The 23,046-nt window shown below is 42.2% G+C and overlaps 1 protein-coding gene across 5 annotated transcripts in view; it reads right to left on the bottom strand.

Moving 5' to 3' along the window:
* Positions 1–23,046, bottom strand: part of galnt13 (polypeptide N-acetylgalactosaminyltransferase 13) — a 421,608-nt gene that overhangs the window by 191,154 nt on the left and 207,408 nt on the right. For all 5 annotated transcript variants that reach the window (XM_087989066.1, XM_043693775.2, XM_087989067.1 and 2 more), the window contains exon 4: positions 4,215–4,381. In XM_087989066.1, coding sequence (XP_087845192.1) covers positions 4,215–4,381 — 167 coding nt within the window. The remainder of the gene's footprint in view (positions 1–4,214; positions 4,382–23,046) is intronic.

The raw sequence follows: 23,046 nt of genomic DNA, 5'->3' as shown, positions 1-23,046 counted from the left end.
TTGATACATTTGTTTGAAATTATCAAGGGTCTAGTTACAGTAGATAAGCCAACACTATTCTAATTGATTTTCCACCCTTCTAACGGAGGACATCAATTGGCAAAATAACAAGATAAAGAACTGTTTTAAGCAGTGAGCAGTTAGGATCTCCTGGTCTGTGTCCCCTGCAACCCCAGTAGAAACCAGACTGATATCCTCACATTGGTGTTTGCTAATACAGTGTGAAAGGATTTGAAGTATATTGGCAGGGGGGCAGGCACCTGAGCAGGGAGACCAACATTGAGGGAAACAAGAAGTAGAAATGGAAGACAGAAAAATGGAAAGCAAAAGTTGAAAGCAAAGGAAACAAGGGCTAGCAGCAAATAGGGCTTGATACACAGAAAGACATATAAAAGTGTCAATGAGCATGTCTGAAGGTACCATATCTGAATGAATGGAGTACTTGCAATAAGATAAATGAATTAACAAGACAACTAGTTGTATACTGGTATGATAGGTTTGTGATTTCAGTTTTATGGCTGCGAAGTGACTAAGGCTGGGAGCTGAATTTACCGAGGCCATCAATCTCTAGGGAGGTTAGTAAGGCAAAATGGAAAGGTGGCATTGCTAGTGAAAGATGAAAGCATGCGATAGTGAGAAAGGTTATTGATGCAGGAAATCTGAATGCGAAATCAATTTGGGCTAAGCTAAGAAGCAACAAGGGACAGCAAACATTAGCGGGAGTTCAGTACAGGCCTCGAAACAGTAGTAACATTAAACAAGAAATTAGAGGTGCATATGATAAGGGTATTGTTGTATCCACGAGTAACTTTAATCTACGTATCAGCACAGCAAACCAAAATCGCAATAGTACTGTGGTAGATGAATTCCTGGAGTGTATACAAGATGACGTTTTAGACTAGTTTTTTGAAGAAACGCCTTGGGGGCAGGCTACTCAATAGACAATAGACAATAGGTGCAGGAGTAGGCCATTCAGCCCTTCGAGCCTGCACTGCCATTCAACATGATCATGGCTGATCATTCCTAATCAGTATCCTGTTCCTCGAGAAATGGTTTTGTGCATTGAGAAGAGGTTAAAAATTAATCTTGTTAAAAATTAACCAAATTGAATTCTTCACTGGAATAGAACACAAAGTGGTTGAAATCAAAACTAATATCTTAAATCTAAAAAAAGGAAACTACAAACATTTGAGGTGTGAATTGATTGCAATAGATTGGGTAATTTCATCACAAGGCATCTGTTAAGACCATATTCTTTTTATTTTCATGTTTTAAAATTATGCACTAAAGTAAGAAAGAACTGTTTTAAAACCAGTATTTTGTAAGGATTATTGTATGCTTTCAAAAACAAACAAAAAAATCTGTCAGTCATGGCAAGCATCATATAAACAGCTGTTTGAACAGCAGTAATTGAAATTTAGATTGTAGATGAGCAATTAGATTCTGCATAAAGCTGAAGGGCTCTAAGTTCACCTGGAGCTTTGGTTATCAACAAGAAATTGACTCGTCCATGAATGTTATCAATGACAAAGGCCTTTTGCCTGCCAACAACAGTGTGATTGGTTCTCACGCAACCAACGAGTTTGGGACTAGGAACAAGCTACCGAGAAGTTATCAGATCTCTGTCAGCTCAGGAATTGTCTCTTTGTTCTCTGCAGTAAAAATGCACTTTAAACCTGAAGAGAACCATTTATCTTTCCATGTTGTTGTAAGCTGTTACTTTTACTTGATAAATCATATACCTTTTATAAGTGGCATAGCCACCCTGTTCCTCTTGCAAACCAGTGTAAACATTTCAAAATGGAAAGCCAAGAGGAAACCTTCTGATCAGCAAGTATCAACTCAACACATTTTTTGAACAAAGACTACTGAACTGCTTTCCCAGGTTCACTCCATCCATCTTACATGAAATCACCCGATTAAAAGTCTTACGCAGAATCTAACTGCTCACTACACATATCATATATTTGTTATCACACATTAGATTTTGATTTCTATGTTTTAACTCATGTCAAAGATAATCAGCATTAACTTTCAATATATTTTTTGTGTCAAAGGGAAGACACTGAGTGAAATTTGCTCAATCCTGCACTCTGTAGATCAAACAAGGGGGAAATGTTGTAAAGTCTAGGTAGAATGTTATTGAAGAAGTCATAGGAAGTATGCAATAGTTGTAGACTTCTAATGCTGTAATTCAATTCCTGCCATAACCCATATTATTGCTGCCAGCCCCACTGCGCCTTTCCCTATATCTTTACTTACAATCACATCACCTATTAGTAAACTCTCTATTCAAATGTTCATTACAGTTCAGAGAACATTTATGTTGACAAATTGTCATCTGAGTCTGACACTCAGGGTGATATGTACGTCAATGACAGGGACCCTTTCAGAAGACTCCCCATAATGTTGGCCCTAAGGGGGGAAAAATACTTAGACTGTTGCCATAGATTACTCAAGTGTTAGGAGAGAAGACTCTCCTCCATTTGAGAAAATAATCAGCTTATCAATGAGCATTATGTGGGTCTTTATTGATCATACTGCTCTTTCACATATCTGTTCCAGTGGGGTTACATGAGTTACTATTCCTCTGAATGGCAGCACATGTCGGCTCATCTTCTCTAATGCCTGCAAATGTGGATGAGAGGATATGGGGTCCTGTTGTCCATCCAGCACCACAAAAGGTGCAGATTACAGCTGGTAACTCCAGCAGGAATCAGTTTTGAGCAAGTGGAACTTTTGGTTCAGGTTTATAGTACATTGTAGCCACTTAGTCATCTTTTCAGTCAAAAATATTTCACAGACAAATGTCCATCAGTGTCTATCGGTGGCACAGTGGCTCAGTGGTTAGCACTGCAGCCTCACAACACCAGGGACCTGGCTTTGATTCCAGCCTCGGGTGACTGTCTGTGTGGGGTTTGCACATTCTGCCTGTGTCTGTGTGGGTTTCCTCTGGGTGCTCCAGTTTCCTCTCATAGTCCAAAGATGTGCAGGTCAGGTGAATTGGCCATGTTAAATTGCCCATAGTGTAAGGCGCATTAATTAGAGGGAAATGGGTTTGGGTGGGTTACTCTTCAGAGGGTCGGTGTGGACTTGTTGGGTCAAATGGACTGTTCTCACACTGTAGGGAATCTAATCTAATCTAATGTCATCCAGGGTGATCAGGGTCAATTATGAAATACTGCCAAGCATTAATAAGCTGTCCATTTGGGAAAGCAGAATTAGTTCCTGCTGATGATTGACCACAACGTACAAATGATAATTCCTTGGATCTTAGAGAAATTCTGTCACTCTATATAAGTTGAGTGCTCAAACATATTTCTCCTGGTTATAAACGTGTAAATGTGCAGCATTTGCTAGGTCTACAGTACAATGCACCTATAACTTGCTTAATGCATATGACAACAGTTATTCATAGAAGCCTAGAATTGCCCCATGCATTGAAATTAAAAACAGTGATGGTAAGTCATTGACAGGCTGTAGTTGGAATGCTCTACAGATTTATTTGCAGCAGGTAACTTATTTTTGTTTTATTCAAAATCAAGATTCTATGTGTTTCTGCTCCTCAGACTAAGCTGCCAGTCACACATCTGCCAACATACTCTGAGTTGGATATGCTCACAGTGAGTTTCTAAGTCTCAGCACCCAATCATCCCACCATTTCCTTGCCTTTAAAGAACCAATGGTAGTCCAGATGGTACAATAAGCTTTTAACAACATCTGTTACAATTGAATCGAAGTCTCTTAGTTCTGCTTCCATCCACTTCACAGCATTATCAACTTTGGGCAGAGAGTTAGCATTGCAGATCTCCTACCTACTTGAAATTGCTGCTTATCCAGTTAGCCCCACAAAATCTGTTGGTGGCTTGCAAAACATGCTAATGATGTAGCATGCATCATTATTACTATGAGATAAACTGAAACAAAATGGATTCAAGGGATCCCATGCAGGATTAATCATATTACATGGTTGTCAGACTTGCATTTTAACGTCAGCTAAAGGGGCAGCAAAAGCAGAATCGCGCATGACAACTATTATCCTTCATCGTTGGTTAGTGAATAAATAGACTCAAATATAACAGGTCTAAATATTAGCTCATTTGTCAAAGCTTATTTGAATTATTGAACAAACAACGACATTTTTATCCTTCAGTTAATAGAAATGATACTTCTCATGACAATACTTACTGTTATGGATAAAAGATTAATTTTACCTCTTTCACTGTCATCATCCACTAGGATAATCTCTGTAAGTAACCTTTTGGATGAACGAATGATAACACTGTGAATTGTGCGAAGCAGTGTGCTCCAGGCTTCATTGTGAAAAACAATGACCACACTCGTGTCTGGAAGGTTATCTTGGTAGACTTTTGTCTTGCATCTGTATAGAGGGTGAAAAGAAAATTATCAATCTTTGCTAATTTGGAAGAATAATTACTTTTGCAGGGAATTGCCATTTCAAGTACATTAATTGGCAATCATGTTATTTCAGGAACCTAGAGAAACCATTTGTTTTCATATTTGGGTAACATAGTTCATTCCATAATGAAAACTTATGTTAAGCCAAATGCATCCTTGGTTAATGTTAAAATGAAACATTTGCTTCTGTTACCTGAACAAAGGTAATTTATGTCGTGATTTCACCTTGGAGAGCTGCTTAGCATTTCTACCAATCTTTCACACCCAAAAGGGTCTTTGGCTACAGATGGCATCCATCTGCTATCTACATGCTAAAACTGAATTTGAATAATATGAATCAATTTCAGTAACCATTCTCAGATGTCTTTTCCCTCTGGCCTTTCGTGACAAATGCCATTCACGTCTGGCATGAGCTCAGCTTGGTTGTACTATAAGAAAATTAAGCCAAACTCAACACCTGCGAAACAGCAACATTTTTGAATGAGATGTGAATCAATACTTGAAGATACATCAGTTTCTTGTTACAGAATATTTAATGTGACCCCAAAATGTTCACTTTAATATTCATCATCAGTTATATAAAGGATCTGTAGATAATGCAGTTAAAACTATTTTTAAGCTACAACCTAACAAATGAGACAAGTACGTTAACATTCTACATATTTAGCTAGAAATAATTTAATGAATTAGTTTTACATAATAAATTATCCATTTCCTTTTTACTGTATATACTTTTTAAAATAGCAATTAATTACAATTAACATGAACATTAGGATCAATGTAATGCAATCCACTCTGTTTATTTTTAAAATTATTCAAGGCTTTGGAATTCTCCAAAATGAAGTAATCAGCATTCAGCCTAAGCCATATTTGGTAGTACTACTGAATTCTAAACAATTAACAAGGTAGCAAATTTATTCAACACAAAATGACAGGTCTAAACAATTCTTCATATAAATTAAACTATTGGTCTTTTTAATAGCTCAATGTTCTGTTGGTGCATAGTAAATGACTGTACAGCTCAATTATTTCATGGAATACTTCAGCCGCAACAGCAGTAATAGTATTCCTTAGTGATCCATAGGGCTAGTCAGCTCAGAACTACTTTAACAGAAAGACTGCATCAATACTCTAAAACTGCATTCCGCATCTGCTATCTGACAGTCGCATGGAGATTATTCATTCACTCTGAATTAGGGTTTTCTCTGACAGTTAAAAGAATGACAGAATGAGTCCAAGGGTAAATTCAAGGTAGTTCAAATGTAATTCTCTGTCTCCACATGCAATGCTATCTTCAATTAAATTTATTTTCATTCAGAGTTGTTTCCCTTTAACTTTCTAATGAAAAGAGTTGCAAGTGTTATCTAACATTAGCATAAGCATAGAATTGCAAAAGGAGATGACCAAGTGGTGTATGATGTCTGCACTGGCTCTCCAAATGCTCATAATGATCTGAATGGCTTAGAAGAAAATTTCAGAAACAAAGAACTGCTTAAACTTGAAATATATGGAAAACAAATGTGATTGCTCTGCAAGTATTTATGAAGTCAGTTAAAAAAAATTTCAGAAACCTATTATTGTCATTTTTCATGCACAGGGTGGTACGTGCATGGAATGAGCTGCCAGAGGAAGTGGTGGAGGCTAGTACAATTTACAAGATTTAAAAGGTATCTAGATGGGAATATGAATAGGGTGGGTTTGGAGGGATATGGGATGGGTGCAGGCAGGTGGGACTAGATTGGGTTGGGATATCTGGTCGGTATGGACAAGTTGGACCGAAGGGTCTGTACATTTCTATGACTCTATAATTCTATGCCAACTGGACAAGAAACTTTAACATGGAGACAGGGTGATCCTTCATGGATTTTTGAGTGCAATAATAACAGAAATTGCTGGAGAAACTCAGCAGGTTGGGCAGCATCTATGGAAAGAAAAAGGAGTTAATGTTGAGTCCATGACCCTTCAGAATTCTGGACTCAAAACATTAACTCTGCTTTCTCTCCACAGATGCTGCCAGATCAGCTCAGCATTCACAGTTCTTTGTTTTATTTGAGCTTCTGTAAAATTGTTGCTAAGAGTAAAAGGTTGAATCTTTATTTCTGATTTTTTAATAAGACCACAAAAAGTGTTTTTTGTATAATAGCAAAATATAATATTGTTAGTTTTTTCTTTTTGTGAATAATTAACCCTTATATTCTTTTGTTCAAAGTACATTAGCAGTCTCTTGAAAATATCTATTGACAGTTACATTTATGACAGACCACCACAGTAAACAAACAGCAAAAATAAAATTGAATTGAATTGATTTGAATTCAATTTGAATTTATTGTCACGTGTACTGAGGCACAGTGAAAAGCTTTGTCTTGTAAGCAATACAGGCAGATCACACAGTTAAGTAGCATAGATAGTAAATGGGCCTAGTAGATGGATTCTATAGATGGGAGGTTGGCCTTTGCGATTGCCCAGGCCGAGTTCACCATTCTCTGTAACCATCTCCAATCTTGAATAGTACAGTTGGCATACCAGGTAGTGATACATCCAGGCAGAATGCCCTCGATGGCGCACCTATAAAAGTTGGCAAGAGTATTTGCCGTCATGCCAAATTTCCTCAGCTGCCTGAGGAAGAAGAGACATTGTTGGGTCTTTGTAACCAGTGTATCCACATGATGAGACAAAGAAAGCGTGTTGTGGATGAACACTCCCAGAAGCTTGATGCTCTCCACTTGTCCCACCTCTGTGCTGTTAATGTGTAGGGGGCATGAGTAACATCCTGCTGAAAATCAAGAATGAGTTCCATGGTTATGCTGCCATTGAGAGCTAGGTTGTTCTCAGTGCACCATTTTTCCAGGTCTTCCACCTCCCGTCTGTAGTCTGTTTCGTCATCATCTGAAATTCGACCAACTATGGTGGTGTCATCAGCAAACTTGTAAATGGCATTGGTCTGGTATTTGGCGACGCAGTCATGGGTATACAGTGAGTACAATAGGGGGTTGAGTGGTTCCAGTGTTGAGTGTTAGAGAGGATGAAATATTGTTCCCAATCTTCACTGATTGTGGCCTGTGGATCAGGAAACTGAGGATCCAGTTGCAGAGAGTGGGGCTGAGTCCAAGATCACTAAGTTTAGTAATGAGGGCATAATAGTGTTGAGGGCTGAACTGTAGTCAATGAGTAGGATTCTTACGTAGCTGTTTTTGGTATCATGGTGTTCTAGGGAGGAATGAAGGGCGAGTGATATGGCATCTGATGTGGATCTGTTGGTCCGATAGGCAAATTGGAATGGGTCAAGAGTAGTGGGGAGGCTGGAGTTGATTAATGCCATGACCGGCCTTTCAAAGCACGTCATGACCACCAAAGTTAGGACCACTGGGTGGTAGTCATTGAGACATGCTGCATGAGCCTTCTTAGACACAGGGATGATGTTGGCCCTCTTCAGAGAAAGACTGAAGATGTCCTAGAAGACCTCTGTCAATTGATCTGTGCATGCTCTGAGTGCACAATCTGGTACTCCATCTGGTTCCATGCTTTCCTTGGATTCACAAGAAGGAAAACTGATCTGACCTCTGATGCAGTGTCTGTTCAGATAGGTTTGTCAGGACTTGTGGGAATAAGTGTTACCTCTCCGCCAAAATTCTGCTCAAAGCGAACATAGAAGGCGTTGAGATGATCTGGGAGGGATATGTCATTGTCTGCCATCTTGTATTGTCTTTTTTTAAAACCTGTGATGTCATTCAGTCCTTGCCACAGTGTCTGTCTGGGTCTCTAGTTTGGATCGGTATTGGTCCAAACTTTATGGTCTATCAAAATGGGCCTCACAATGGGAACTAACTTGTTCAGGATTACTATCAGCTGGGATCATATATTTCCATATTGAACTTCATGGGCCACCTATCTCTCTGTTCCTCCAAAGTGTCCTTTTGAAGTGACAATAACATATGTCGGAGATGACAGCAGGTCAGGCAGCATCCATGGAGAGAATGCAAGCTAATGTTGAGTCTAGATGCTATGCAGCAGAGCGGAATGAAGTGTGGAGGGGATAGCATTTATGCTATAGTTTAGGGAGTGGGGGGTGGGGAGTAGTTGGTGTTGGGTGTGGATGGAGTAAAGATATTGACAGTTCAGGTTAAGTGATCAGAATGTGACAATGGCAGAACAATGGTGTGTCTCCTGCTATGGCAGTAATGATGGGGAGGAGACATGTGAACAAGCTGAAAGAAGGTGAAGAGATGGTTCACAATTTAAAGTTGTTGAATGCGGTATTAAGTCCAGAAAGCTGTGAAGAGTTTAGTTTGAAGATGAAACATTGTTCCTCCAGTTTGCTCTATGATTCACTGGAACACTGCAGCCTGACGAAGACAGACATGTGGGCATGCCAGCAGGATTCTGTTTTAAAATGAAGTTCTATACTGTCCCCTCACAGTTTACAAAACAGCACATTCAAGTTTCATATCATTCACAAACTTTAAAAATCCCTTATACACCAAGATCTTAATCATTAATAAGTATAAGGAAAAGCAAGGTTCCCAGTACTAATCCCTGATGAACTTCAGTACAAACATTCCTCCAGCCAAAAAATATCCATGAGCCATTATTCACTGTTTCCAACTAGAGAACAGATGAGGAACAAACAAGATAGCAGTCTATTTTAGATCAAGTATGATAGAACAAAAAGGGACGATTGATAATCTTTACTAAGAGAACTTGCAGGGCTAAGTGATGACTAAGTAATAGAATATTACATTGACCCAGATATTTTGACCAGCTTTGGAAACTACTTCCAAACCCAATTAGATTAGAAAAAACCCTTCACATTTAGGTCTCTTCCACATTCTAAATTCTTGAACAAAACTGTCCAGGAATTGACATGTCCAGCAGTGGAAAGAAGCAGCATGGAAGCCACAAACAATTCTGCAGCAGTGTGCTGTGCTTTGAGATTTAAATGTCCAGCAGCACAGCCGGCCACCTTGACAGCTCCTGTGAAAGGGTAAGTAAAGAAGGTGCCAGGTGAGGAAGGGGTGAAAAGTGCCAGATTGGTAAGGTCAGCAAATGCCAGGTAAGCATACTTAGGCTAGGGGAGTGAGGGCTTGGGGTAAAGAGCAGGAATGGGTTGGTGGTGGTAGAGGGTCAGCTTGGGCATCAGTTGTAAGGAAGGGTTGTTTGTTCTAACAGCTCAACAGGTGGCAAAGGGTATCACAGGCCTCGGCAGGGACATGTCAGGTTTATGGCAGGTGTTGGGTCCAGTAAATCTGGGTCAGGAGTGGGGTGGAATTAACTCGAGAAGAGACAGTGCTTGTTAAGAGTCCAGCATGTGTAAGGGATTAGGAGAGTTGTAGTTGGGAATTTAGCAATTTAATACTTGCAAGGAGTAAGTGTTTAGAATTTTAATCCTTTTACCATTCCAGGGTAACTATTAAACTTCAGTAAGTCTGAAGGCTCCAAATTTCCCAACTTCAATGGAGTCTATCAAGGGTTCCAGGTATGAACAACATCTTTATGAATATTCAATCCCCTGGGTAACTACTGTGCAGTTTGCAATATTGATGATTCCACATGTTTCTGACACACAACTCCAGTCTATTATAATGACTCTTGGATCACTACAATATCTGGGCCAAAATGTTTACAAGTGAGGTAGCTCAATCTGAAGCCGAGGCACTAAATTTGAGCAAAGAAACGTGTGAAGCTGCGAGGAGTAAATTAGCTGAGGTGGATTGGGAAAAAAACAACTTTAAAATGTATGATCGTACATAGGCAAAAAATTATTATACACTTCACAGAAACTATACTTTCCATCAAAAGACAGCCTTATCTAATCCTCTGATCATCTTGTATGTCTCTATCAAATCCCCTCTTAACCTTCTTCTTGCCAATGAGAACAGGTTCAAGTCTCTCAGCCTTTACTCATAAGACCTTCCCTCCAGGCCAGGCAACATCCTGGTAAATCTCCTCTGCACCTTTTCCAATGCTTCCACATCCTTCCTGTAATGGGCTTCCAGAACTGTACACAATTTTCCAAGTGTGGCCGCACCAGCGTTTTGTATAGTTGCAGCATGATATTGCGGCTCCGGAACTCAATCCCTCTACGAATGAAACCTAACGCACCATATGCCTTCTTAACAGCACTATCCACCTGGGTGGCAACTTTCAGGGATCTATGTACATGGACTCCAAGATCCCTCTGCATCTCCACACTACCATGAATCTTGCCATTAACCCAATACTCTGCCTTCCTGTTATTCTTCCCAAAGTGCATCACCTCACATTTAGCTGCATTGAACTCCATTTGCCACCTCTCAGCCCAATTCTGCAGTTTATCCAAGTACCCCTGCAACCTGTAACATTCTTCCAAACTGTCCACTACTCCACCAACTTTAGTGTCGTCTGCAAATTTACTAATCCATCCACCTATGCCTGTGTCTAAGTCATTTATAAAAATGACAAACAGCAGTGGTCCCAAAACAGATCCTTGTGGCACACCACTAGTAACCAGACTCCAAACTGAATATTTTCAATCAACCACCACTTGCTGCCTTCTTTCAGAAAGCCAGTTTCTAATCCAAACTGCTAAATCACCCTCAATTCCATGCCTCTGCATTTTCTCCAATAGCCTACCATGTGGAACCTTATCAAAGGCTTTACTGAAGTACATGTATACCACATCAACTGCCCTACCCTCATCCACATGCTTGGTCACCTTCTCAAAAAACTCAATGAGGTTTGTGAGACACGTCCTGCCCTTGACGAAACCATGTTGACTATCTGAAATCAAATTATTGTTTGCTAGATGATTATAAATCTTATCTCTTATAATCCTTTCCAAAACCTTTCCAACAACAGAAGTAAGGCTCACTGGTCTATAATTACCTGGGTCATCTCTACTGCCCTTCTTGAAAAAGGGAAAAAGTGAGGACTGCAGATGCTGGCGATCAGAGCTGAAAATGTGTTGCTGGAAAAGCGCAGCAGGTCAGGCAGCATCCAAGGAGCAGGAGAATCGATGTTTCTTCAGGAAGGGCTCCTGCCCAAAACGTCGATTCTCCTGCTCCTTGGATGCTGCCTAACCTGCTGCGCTTTTCCAGCAACACATTTTCAGTTCTTGAAAAAGGGCACAACATTTGCAATCCTCCAGTCCTCTGGTACCAAACATGTAGACAAAGGCTCTGCTATCTCCTCCCTAGATTCCCAGAGAATCCTCGGATAAACCCCATCCAGCCCAGGGGACTTGTCTACTTTCACTCCTTGTAGTTACCTGTTCGTAACTAACCTCGATCCTTTCTAGTCTAATATCTCGTACCTCATTCTTGTCCTCGACAATATTCTCCTTTTCCTGAGTGAAAACCAATGAGAAATGTTCATTTAGCACCTCTCCAATCTCCACAGGGTCCACACTCAACTTCCAACTTCTGTCTTTGATTGGCCCTATTCCTACCCTAATCATCCTGTTATTCCTCACATACCTATAGAAAGCTTTCGGGATCTCCTTTATTATATTTTCTAAAGACTGCCCTTGTCCTCTCTTTGCTCTTCTTAACTCTCTCTTTAAATCCTTCCTAGCTGATCTGTAACTCTCCATCGCCTCATCTGTACCATCTTGCCTCATCAACACATAAGCCTCCTCCTTCTTCTAACAAGAGATGCAATTTCTGTTGTAAACCATGGTTCCCTTCCCTTATCACTTCCTCCCTGCCTGACAGGGACATACCTATCAAGGACACGCAATATCTGTTCCTTAAACTAGCTCCACCTTTCCATTGTCTGCATCCCCTGCATTTTGCTACCCCATTCTATGCATCCTAATTCTTGCCTAATCGCATTATAATTGCCCTGTCCCATCAATAACTCTTGACCTGTGGCATGTACCTTTCCATCGCTAAACTAAATGTAAATGAATCATGGTCACTCTCTCCAAAGCGCTCACCTACAACTAAATCAAACACCTGGTCTGGTTCATTACCAAGCACCAGATCCAATGTGGCCTCCCCTCTTGTCAGCCCTTCGACATACTGTGTCAGGAAACCCTCCTGTACACATTGGACAAAAACTGATCCATCTGACGTGCTTGAGTTGTAGCATTTAATTATTCAATTGTCCATCACACTTCATGCCTGGATTATAGCAGAGCTGTAAAGTTGGGTCAGTTATGGAGTGCACATTTCGATCATGGACTATGCCTGAGTTAGAGTTAGAGTTGAGTGAGACATAGATAATGTGCTTTAAAGGATATATGGGATACCTTCCTTCATTGGGAGTTACTAAATACAAGAGCAGGGATGTAATGACCAAACAACATTAGACATGAGATAAGCTACAACTGGAGGTGAGTGTGCAGTTCTGGTTGCACATTACAGAAAGGACCTAATTGTTTGAGAGTGTATTCAAAATGAGATTTACTCGAATGTGGCCCGAGCTTGAAAGTTGCAGGTGAGGCAAGATTGTGTAGATGAGTTGTTTTCCTTAAAATATAGCGGCTTGAGGAATGATTTAATTAAGGTATAAAAAATAATGAGGGGCTTTGATAGAGTTGACAGAGAATATCTGTTGTCTATTGTGGAGAGATCAGTATCAGGATACACAGATTTCAAAATAGAATGATTAGAAGGAACATGAGGAAAAACATTTTCATGGTGGCTCAATGGTTAGCACTGCTTCCTCACTGTGCCAGGGATTTGGGTTCGATTCCAGCCTCAGGTGACTGTGTGCAGTTTGCACATTCTCCCCGTGTCTGCTTGGGTTTCCTCCGGGTGCTCCGGTTTCCTCCCACAGTCCAAAAGATACGCAGGTCAGGTGAATTGGCCATGCTAAATTGCCCGTAGTGTGAGGTGCGTTAGTCAGAGGGAAATGGGTCTGGGTGGGTTACTCTTTGAGGGTCAGTATGAACTAGTTGGGCCAAATGGCCGGTTTCCACACTGTAGGGAATCTAGTCAAAGTATTGTGCATGACTGAAATACACTGCCCAGTTTGATGGTTGAGACAGAAACACTGCGCTGACTTAAAAGGAACCTGGATCCGCACTTGAAGTATATTAACTTACAAGGCTATGGATCAGGTGCTGGTTAGTGGGACTAAAATGGGCAGCTATTTTATTCAACCAGTTCAGATATGATGGCATTTCTCTGATGATGCTATGGTAGGCAGGGTGAGTAGTGAATTAGGTTCACATGTGAAGTCCTGCTTCTCCCTTTTTTGGTTTAAATATTGATTAGGAACCAGGCTCTGACACAGAAGTGGCAACCTTCAAGTAGTTCAATTACACTGTTAAACAAAGTTAAAAATCGCACAACATCAGGTTATAGTCCAACAGGTTTAATTGGAAGTACACTAGCTTTCGGAGCGACGCTCCTTCATCAGGTGATTGTGGAGGGCTCGATCGAAACACAGAATTTATAGCAAAAATTTGCAGTGTGATGTAACTGAAATTATACATTGAAAAATTGATTGTCTGTTAAGCCTTTCATCTGTTAGAATACAGTGATAGTTTCACTTCTTTCATGTGTAAATCACAAAACCCATCTTTTTTTAAAGTTGCATTCTCGGGTTAGCTGTTAACAATGGCGATAGCTAGACAATATGTTGAAGGTGTTAGCCCCCTGTGTTCTCTGTCTATGACCTGATGTTTAGATTGATTCTAATCTAAAAAGTGAGATAACAGAGTTTTACATAAATTCATGCAGTATTTGAGCTCAGAGTTCTACATGAATGTATGCAGTTTTTGAGCAAAGTGCAATGTAACTCTGCAAGTACAAATTCACCACATAAAATATATGTGTGCACGTGGGTCTTTGTCTGTGTGTGTGTATGTGTGTAGTGAGTGCAGAGTGTCTTAAGTCTGTGAGGGGGTGCATGTGTGGGAGTGTGTGTGTCTATAAGGGTGTGTGTGGGTGTCTGTGTGCGCGTCTGTATGTACCTGTGTCCATGTGTATGTAAGAGTGTGTGTGTGTAGGAATATCTGTGTGTGCATGTGTAGTGCCATGGTGATCACCTGTAATGTGACATGAACCCAAGGTCCCAGTTAAGGCCCTCTCTTTGGGTACCAAACTTAGCTATCAGCCTCTGCTCGGCCACTTTCCTCTGCTGCCTGTCCTGAAGGAGAAAGTAAGGTCTGCAGATGCTGGAGATCAGAGCTGAAAATGTGTTGCTGGAAAAGCGCAGCAGGTCAGGCAGCATCCAGGGAACAGGAGAATCGACGTTTCGGGCATAAGTCCTTCTTCAGGAATGAGGAAAGTTTGTCCAGCAGACTAAGATAAAAGGTAGGGAGGAGGGACTTGGGGGAGGGGCGTCGGAAATGCGATAGGTGGAAAGAGGTCAAGGTGAGGGTGATAGGTCAGACTGGGGTGGGGGCGGAGAGGTCAGGAAGAAGATTGCAGGTTAGGAAGGCAGTGCTGAGTTCGATGGATTTGACTGAGACAAGGTGGGGGGGAGGGGAAATGAGGAAACTGGTGAAATCCGAGTTCATCCCTTGTAGTTGGAGGGTTCCTAGGTGGAAGATGAGGCGCTTTTCCTCCAACCGTCATGTTGTTGTGGTCTGGCGATGGAGGAGTCCAAGGACCTGCATATCCTTGGTGGAGTGGGAGGGGGAGTTGAAGTATTGAGCCACAGGGTGGTTGGGTTGGTTGGTCCGGGTGTCCCAGAGGTGTTCTCTGAAACGCTCCGCAAGTAGGCGGCCTGTCTCCCCAATATAGAGGAGGCCACATCGGGTGCAGAGGATGCAACAGATGATGTGTGTGGAGGTGCAGGAGAATCTGTGGCAGATTCCTTTGGGGAAGTTTCCTTTGGGGCCTTGGAGGGAGGTGAGGGGGGAGGTGTGGGCGCAAGTCTTGCACCTCCTGCGGTTGCAGGGGAAGGTGCCGGGAGTGGAGGTTGGGTTGGTGGGGGGTGTGGATCTGACGAGGGAGTCACGGAGGGAGTGGTCTTTACGGAATGCTGATAGGGGAGGGGAGGGAAATATATCCTTGGTGGTGGGGTCCGTTTGGAGGTGGCGGAAATAACGGCTGATGATGCGCTGTACATGGAGATTGGTGGGGTGGTAGGTGAGGACCAGTGGGGTTCTGTCCTGGTGGCGGTTGGAGGGGCGGGGCTCAAGGGCGGAGGAGCGGGAAGTGGAAGAGATGCGGTGGAGGGCATCGTCGACCACGTCGGGGGGGAAATTGCGGTCCTTGAAGAAGGAGGCCATCTGGGTTGTACGTTTTTGGAACTGGTCCTCCTGGGAGTAGATGCGGCGGAGACGAAGGAATTGGGAGAATGGGATGACGTTTTTACAGGGGGCAGGGTGGGAGGAGGTGTAGTCTAGGTAGCTGTGGGAGTTGGTCGGTTTGTAATAGATGTCCGTGTTGATTCGGTCGCCTGAGATAGAAATAGAAAGGTCGAGGAAAGGGAGGGAGGAATCTGAGACTGTCCAGGTGAATTTGAGGTCGGGGTGGAAGGTGTTGGTGAAGTGGATGAACTGTTCAACCTCCTCGTGGGAGCACAAGGCAGCGCCGATACAGTCATCGATGTAGCGGAGGAAAAGGTGGGGGGTGCGGCCAGTGTAGTTGCGGAAGATGGACTGTTCCACATATCCTACAAAGAGGCAGGCATAGCTGGGGCCCATGTGGGTGCCCATGGCTACTCCTTTCGTTTGGAGGCAGTGGGAGGATTGGAAAGAGAAGTTGTTCAGGGTGAGGACCAGTTCAGTCAGTCGAAGGAGGGTGTCAGTGGAAGGGTACTGGTTGGTACGGCGGGAAAGGAAGAAGCGGAGGGCTTTGAGTCCTTCATGATGGGGGATGGAGGTGTACAGGGACTGGATGTCCATGGTGAAGATAAGGTGTTGGGGACAAGGGAAGCGAAAATCATGGAGGAGGTGGAGGGCATGGATGGTGCCTGTCCTGAGGTCCACCTTGGAGGATGGTCACTCGAAGGTCCGAGGCTGAATGTCCTGGACCACTGAAGTGTTCCCCAACTGGGAGGGAACCCTCCTGTCTGTTGATTGTTGTGCAGTGCCCATTCATCCGTTGTCGTAGCCTTTGCTCGGTTTCCCCAATGTACCATGCCTCAGGGCATCCCTGCCTGCAACGTATAAGATAGACAACGTTGGCTGAGTCACATGAGTACCTGCCATGTACAAGGTGGGAGGTGTTCCCACACGTAATAGTGGTATCTATGTCCACAATCTGACACGTCTTGCAGCGTCCACCGTGACAGGGTTGTATGGAGTTGTCCTGAGAGCCGGGCAGTTTGCTACAAACAATGATCTGTTTGAGGTTTGGCGGTTGTTTAAAGGTAAGTAGTGGAGGTGTGGAGAAGGTCTTGGTGAGGTGCTCATCCTCATTGATAATGTGTTGCAAGTCACGAAGAACATGGTATAATTTTTCAGCCCCTGGGAAGTACTGAACAGTCCAGTTGCAGCTCGTGTCTGTCTCCTGAGGAGGTCGTTACGGTTCCTTGCTGTGGCACGTCAGAACTGGCAGTCGATGAGTTGAGTATCGTACCCCGTTCTTGTGAGGGCATCCTTGAGTACTTCAGGTGTCCGTCACGTTCCTCCTCATCTAAGCATATCCGGTGTATGCGTAGGGCTTGTCCATAGGGAATGGCTGTTTTAATATGTTTTGGGTGGAAGCTGGAGAAGTGTAGCATTGTGAGGTTGTCTGTGGGTTAAACCTGTTGGACTATAACCTGGTGTTGTGCGATTTTTAACTTTGTACACCCCAGTCCAAACCGGCATCTCCAAATCATGACTGTTAAACAAGGAATTGTCAGGTATCTATCAATCAGATGACAGTCAAGAAATTAGTGCCAATTACTCTAGCAGGAAGCAGAATTAGCCATTAGCTCATCAGAAGCTCTACAAATGGGACAGGGTTTTTAAAACACTTGGTAAGAGGCAAATGGTCAGGCAACTATATCTAAATGAGACACCAATAGAATGAATGGAGTGTTCCATAGAATCCGAACAGTGTGGAAACAGGCCATTTGGCCCATCAAGTCCATGCCAACTCTTTGCAGCCCATCCCACCCAGACTCATCCCCCCTACCATATCCCTGTAATTCTGCATTTCTGATGGTTAATCCATCTAACCTAACATTCCTGGACAATTTAGCACAGTCAATTCACCTAACCTGCACGTTTTTGGACTGTGGGAGGAAACCACAGCACCTGAAGAAAACCCACATAGCATAGAGAATGTGCAAATTACACACTGACAGTTGCCCAAAGCTGAAATTGAACCTGGGTTCCTGGTACTATGAGGCAGCAGTGCTCACCACTGAGCCACCATACCACCCCGTGTTAGGTTCAACATGAGAATTTACAACACAGCTGAGAAAGACGGGTTTTGAATAAAGTTTGTTTCAACTAATAAAATGTGTTAAGTATTAGTCGGATAGTCAGCCTTAGTAAGGTTTATCACTAATTGTAAGGTTTAAGGCCAAGTCATAGAGATGTACAGCATGGAAACAGACCCTTCAGTCCAACCCGTCCATGCCGACCAGATATCCCAACCCAAACTAGTCCCACCTGCCAGCACCCGGCCCATATCCCTCCAAACCCTTCCTATTCATATACCCATCCAAATGCCTCTTAAATGTTGCAATTGTACCAGCCTCCACCACATCCTCTGGCAGCTCATTCCATACACGTACCACCCTCTGCGTGAAAACATTGCCCCTTAGGTCTCTTTTATATCTTTCCCCTCTCACCCTAAACCTATGCCCTCTAGTTCTGGACTCCCCGACCCCAGGGAAAAGACTTTGTCTATTTATCCTATCCACGGTGGCACAGTAGTTAGCACTACTGCCTCACAGTGCCAGAGACCTGGGTTCATTTCCCGCCTCAGGCGACTGACTGTGTGGAGTTTGCACATTCTCCCAGTGTCTGCATGGGTTTCCTCTGGGTGCTCCAGTTTCTTCCCACAATCCAAAAATGTGCAGGTTAGGTGAATTGGCCATGCTAAATTGCCCATAGTGTTAGGTGATGGGGTAAGTGTAGGGGAATGGGTCTGGGTGGGTTGCGCTTTGGCGGGTCGGTGTGGACTTGTTGGGCCGAAGGGCCTGTTTCCACACTAAGTAATATAATCTATAACTTGGTAAACCTCTATTAGGTCACCCCTCAGCCTTCGACGCTCCAGGGAAAACAGCCCCAGCTTGTTCAGCCTTTCCCTGTAGCTCAGATCCTCCAACCCTGGCAACATCCTTGTAAATCTTTTCTGAACCCTTTCAAGTTTCACAACATCTTTCCGATAGGAAGGAGACCAGAATTGCACGCAATATTCCAACAGTGGCCTAACCAATGTCCTGTACAGCCGCAACATGACCTCCCAACTCCTGTACTCAATACTCTGACCAATAAAGAAAAGCATACCAAAAGTCAAAAAAGTGATTGCAAGCTAACCAAAGTTAAATAACACTGATATTAGTTGAGGCATGGCATGACAGATTGGTCAAAAGGAAGGTGTGTCTTGTAGGATGTGTGAAGATATGGATGCACCAGTGGCATAAATGACCACATGTGCAGTAAGTGGTCACCAGCTGCAGAATCTTGAACTCCGCATTTTAGAGGTCAATCAGTAGGAGTTCTTGGGGTGCAAAACCACTGAGCTAGGTAGCCCAGGTTCAAGTCCTACCTGCTCCCAAGGTGTATCATAACATCCTGAACAGAGTGATTAAAAATATCTAGAATTCAATCAGTGACTGAAGATTGGAGGCAGAAAGGGAACAGCTGACCATCAAGCAGGCAAAGAGAATAGGTATTTAGAGTAGGAGTCACCTTAAATTCCACTCACTAATCTACTTTGGACACTGGTGAGGGTGGTAGTCCCTCAGAGGAGTGTATTCAGAGCTGGTTAATGGCACCATAAGCAACTCAGTTATGCAGGAGGAGAAGAGGGTAAGAACAGTAATGATGGGGATTAGTTAGGGTATTTCTATGGCCATTGCTACCAATAGTGTGCTACCTTACTGTTGCCAAGGTCAAGGATATGGTGGAGTAGTTGCAGAACATTCTTCTGGAGGGAGCGAACAGCTAAAGGTTATTATCTAGGTCAGCAGCAATTACTTAAGTTCAAATGGTTCTGAAGTCCTGAAACCATATTTCAGGGAGCTAGAAAACAGATTGAAAAGCAGGACCTCCAAGGCAGTAAACCCAGGATTATTCCCAGTCCCACATGCTACTGAGAACAGAAAAGAAAGTGAATGAATGAACACACATGGCTGAGGTTGTATGAGGAAGGACATCAAATTTCAGGGGCATTGGCATCAGCAGGAGAGGCTAATAAAATATGAACTGCAGGACTAACATTCTCACAGGGAGATTTGCTTGTGTTGTTGAGGGGGGTTCAAACGAAACTGGTATGGGAATGAGAACCTGAGAGGGAGCTTAGATCCTTGAGAAGCAAAGCTGCTAAAAGTAAGGAGCAAAGTATAAAACAGAAATGTCAGTTGAAGCACTTGCAAACAAAAAGTGTAATCAAAATAAGGAATTTTAAAAAAAAGAATTAAAGGCATTCTCTCTGAATGCACATAACTTTAGTAAAAAGGTTGATAGGAATGCACAAATTGAGGGAAATGGGTACGATTTAATTGCCAGAGATAAGGCTACAAGGTGAAAATTCTGACTGAATATCTAGATATTCAACATTTAGAAGGGATGGGCAAAAAGGAAAATAATTTAGGGCAGTATTCTTACAATGGATGAAATCAGTGCGTTAGTGTAAATGGATTATAAATTGAATGATCAAGATTTATTTATAATCAGTTTATTTTGAGCTAAGGAACAGCACAGGGCAGCAACCCCTGGTAGGAACTCCATGGATTGGGTTAATCAAATCACTACTATGATATGGATGATAAAATCCAGAAGTACATTGAAGATTAATTTCTGGGGTAAAATGTTGAGTAGCAAATTAGGGAGTTGGTATTGTGTAATGAGGAAAGGTTACTGAATAACCATACTATAAAAGAGCTTTGGGAACCAGTGACCCCAATATGACAGAATTACAAATGGAATGTGACACAGTTCACTCAAAGTAGCATGTTACACCATTAAAAATGAAGTAATGAAGGCAAGTTGACAAGATTGAGAGAACAAATGAAGAGATTTGGCAGTAGTCAGGCAGAGGCTAGTGTTCCAAGAAATACTACATACTCTACAAGAGTTAACATTCCTCTAAGGTACAGACACCCTAAAGAAAAAGTAAATTAACACTGGTCAACATGTTCAAGAATGCATTAGATCAAAGGAAATGGTGTATAAGAATGCCTGAACAAATCAAAAGCTTAAGGATTGGGAGCATTTAGAAGCTAAATGTTATTATTTATTATGGGCTGAAGGGATCCCCAAGACCTAATGAAATTAGGGAACGATGATGGGTATATTATTTAAGGAATATTGTAAATTTTTGTATTTAGAAAATACGTAAGTTTGCAATTGATACAATTTAGAAGTGTTATTGACATCGGGGGGTAGAATTTAGAAACAGAAAATCAACTGCATTGAAATTAGAAAGATAATTTGCCCATCAGTCCTCCAAAAGGTCAAAACTTTGAGTAAAGAATGCAGGAATAAAGAACAGGGAGTACAATAAGCTCACAGAAGTGATGTGACAAATGTGAAACATGTTAAAAAAAATCAGAAGGTGCTGCTGCAGCCTATTATAAGCTTGGTCTTGGCAAGAGAGTTTGATGAGATAACTGCTATGGATTTATACCATAAAGAAAAAATATCTTCACTTTTACATTTTGTAAATTTGGCAACTTGATTTTGTCAGTCAAAAACAACACATAGTAAAGATAAGAAAATAATTATGGATAAGGTAATGGAAAAGTGGACCTGACTCATTGAGTTGAGGAAAATGAGTCGAGACCTCATTGAAGCATCATTGACAGGATAGAATTGGAGGTTGTTTCTCCTTGTAGGAGAGTCTAAGATCAGATGGCATATACCCAGAGTAAGAAGTCACCCATTTAAGACAGAGGATTTTCTTAGAGAGTGGTGAATTTTTTTCTTACAATACAGGGATGTAGATGTGAGGGTCATTAAGTATATTCAAGGCTGAAATAGACAGATTTTTAATCAGTAAGGGAATCGAGGGTGATAGGGAAAAGGTAGGAAAGTGGAACTGAGGGTTATCAGATCAGACACAATCTCATTAAATGGCAGAGCAGACTTTATATGTCAAAAAGCCAACTTCTACTTCTACATCATGTGGTCTTATGTTCTTCATTGAACCAGGTTTCATTAAGTGGCTTGATGGTAATGGTAGAGTGGGGGAAATGTTACGCCATAACTGCACATTGTGTCAGATTCAAATTCTGATGTTGCTAATGGCTCTCAACACCTCATGGATGCTCAGATGAGTTGCCAGACCTGTTCGAAATCTATCCTATTCAGCACAGTAATATTGCTACACAACACAATTGAAGGTATTCTCAATGTGACTGCAGGGCTTTGTCTCTATAAAGACTATGCAATGCTCACTCTTACTGATATTATCATTGGATAGATACATCTGTGACAGGCAGATTGGAAAGGATGAAGTCATGTATACTTTTCCCTCTTGTTGGTTCCCTCACTAACTGTTGCAGACCTAGTCTATCAGCTATGTCCTTTCAGACTCAACCAGCTCAGTCAGTAATGGTGCTCCAGTGGCACTCCTGGTGGTGGACATTGACGGCCCCTCACCTAGAATACATTCTGTGCCCTTACCACCATCAGTGTTTTCTCCAAGTGCCATTCAACATGGAGCAGTATTGATTCATCAGCAGAGGGAGGACAGTACAAGGTAATGAACAAAAGGTTTCCATGCCTACATTTGGCCTGAAGCAATGTCACCTCCTGGGGTCTGGAATCAATACTGTGCACTCCTAAATCAAGTTCCGATCATCTGTATAACACTGTGCCATCATCTCTTATTCGTCAGTTTTGAAAGTGTGAAGGACATATCCAGAAATGGTGTTGGTGTTGTCTGGGACATTGCTAGTATGATTCTGTGAGTATGACTACATCAAGCTCCTACTTGACTAGTCTGCAAGACAATTCTCTTAATTTTGGCACTAGCGCCCAGATATTATTAAAGAGGGCTTTGCAGGGTTTGTATTTGTCTTTGTCGTTTCTTGTGCTTTAGTCAATGCCAGGTGATCTTTCATTCTTTTCCTCATCTTGTACAGTTGATACAACTGACTGGCTTGTTATGTTATTGCAGAGGACTGAACCAACATCACCTGTGGGCATTAGGGAACAAGGTGGGTTTTTATGGCAATCAATCAACAGCATCACCATTAGGCTTTTAATTCCAGATGTTTTATTGAACTCAAATTCCATCATTTCTTCAAATCAGATCAAGTCTCTTGTGCCAGGATTGAAATCTAGGTCTCCAAACAATTTTTAGAGTAAAAAGAAAGAAGTGGGGATGGTAGAAGTGCAAAACATAAAAAGGGTTGGAGAAACTCAGCAGGTTTGGCAATATCTGTTGAGAGAAAAAGAGTTAACAATTTGAGTCCAATGTCAAGATTAGAGTGGTGGTGGAAAAGCACAGCAGATCAGTCAGCATCCAAAAAGCAGAAAAATCAACGTTTTGGGCAGGAGCCCTTCATCAGGAATGATGAATGGCTTCTGCCCGAAACGTCGATTTTCCTGCTTCTCTGATGCTACCTGACCTGTTGTGC

This window comes from Chiloscyllium plagiosum, unplaced genomic scaffold, assembly GCF_037043375.1.
Source record: "Chiloscyllium plagiosum isolate Xiang-an unplaced genomic scaffold, Cpla_swu_hap1 HiC_scaffold_7, whole genome shotgun sequence".
NCBI classification, from domain to species: Eukaryota; Metazoa; Chordata; class Chondrichthyes; order Orectolobiformes; family Hemiscylliidae; genus Chiloscyllium; species Chiloscyllium plagiosum.
This window is presented reverse-complemented; position numbering and strand designations above follow the sequence as displayed.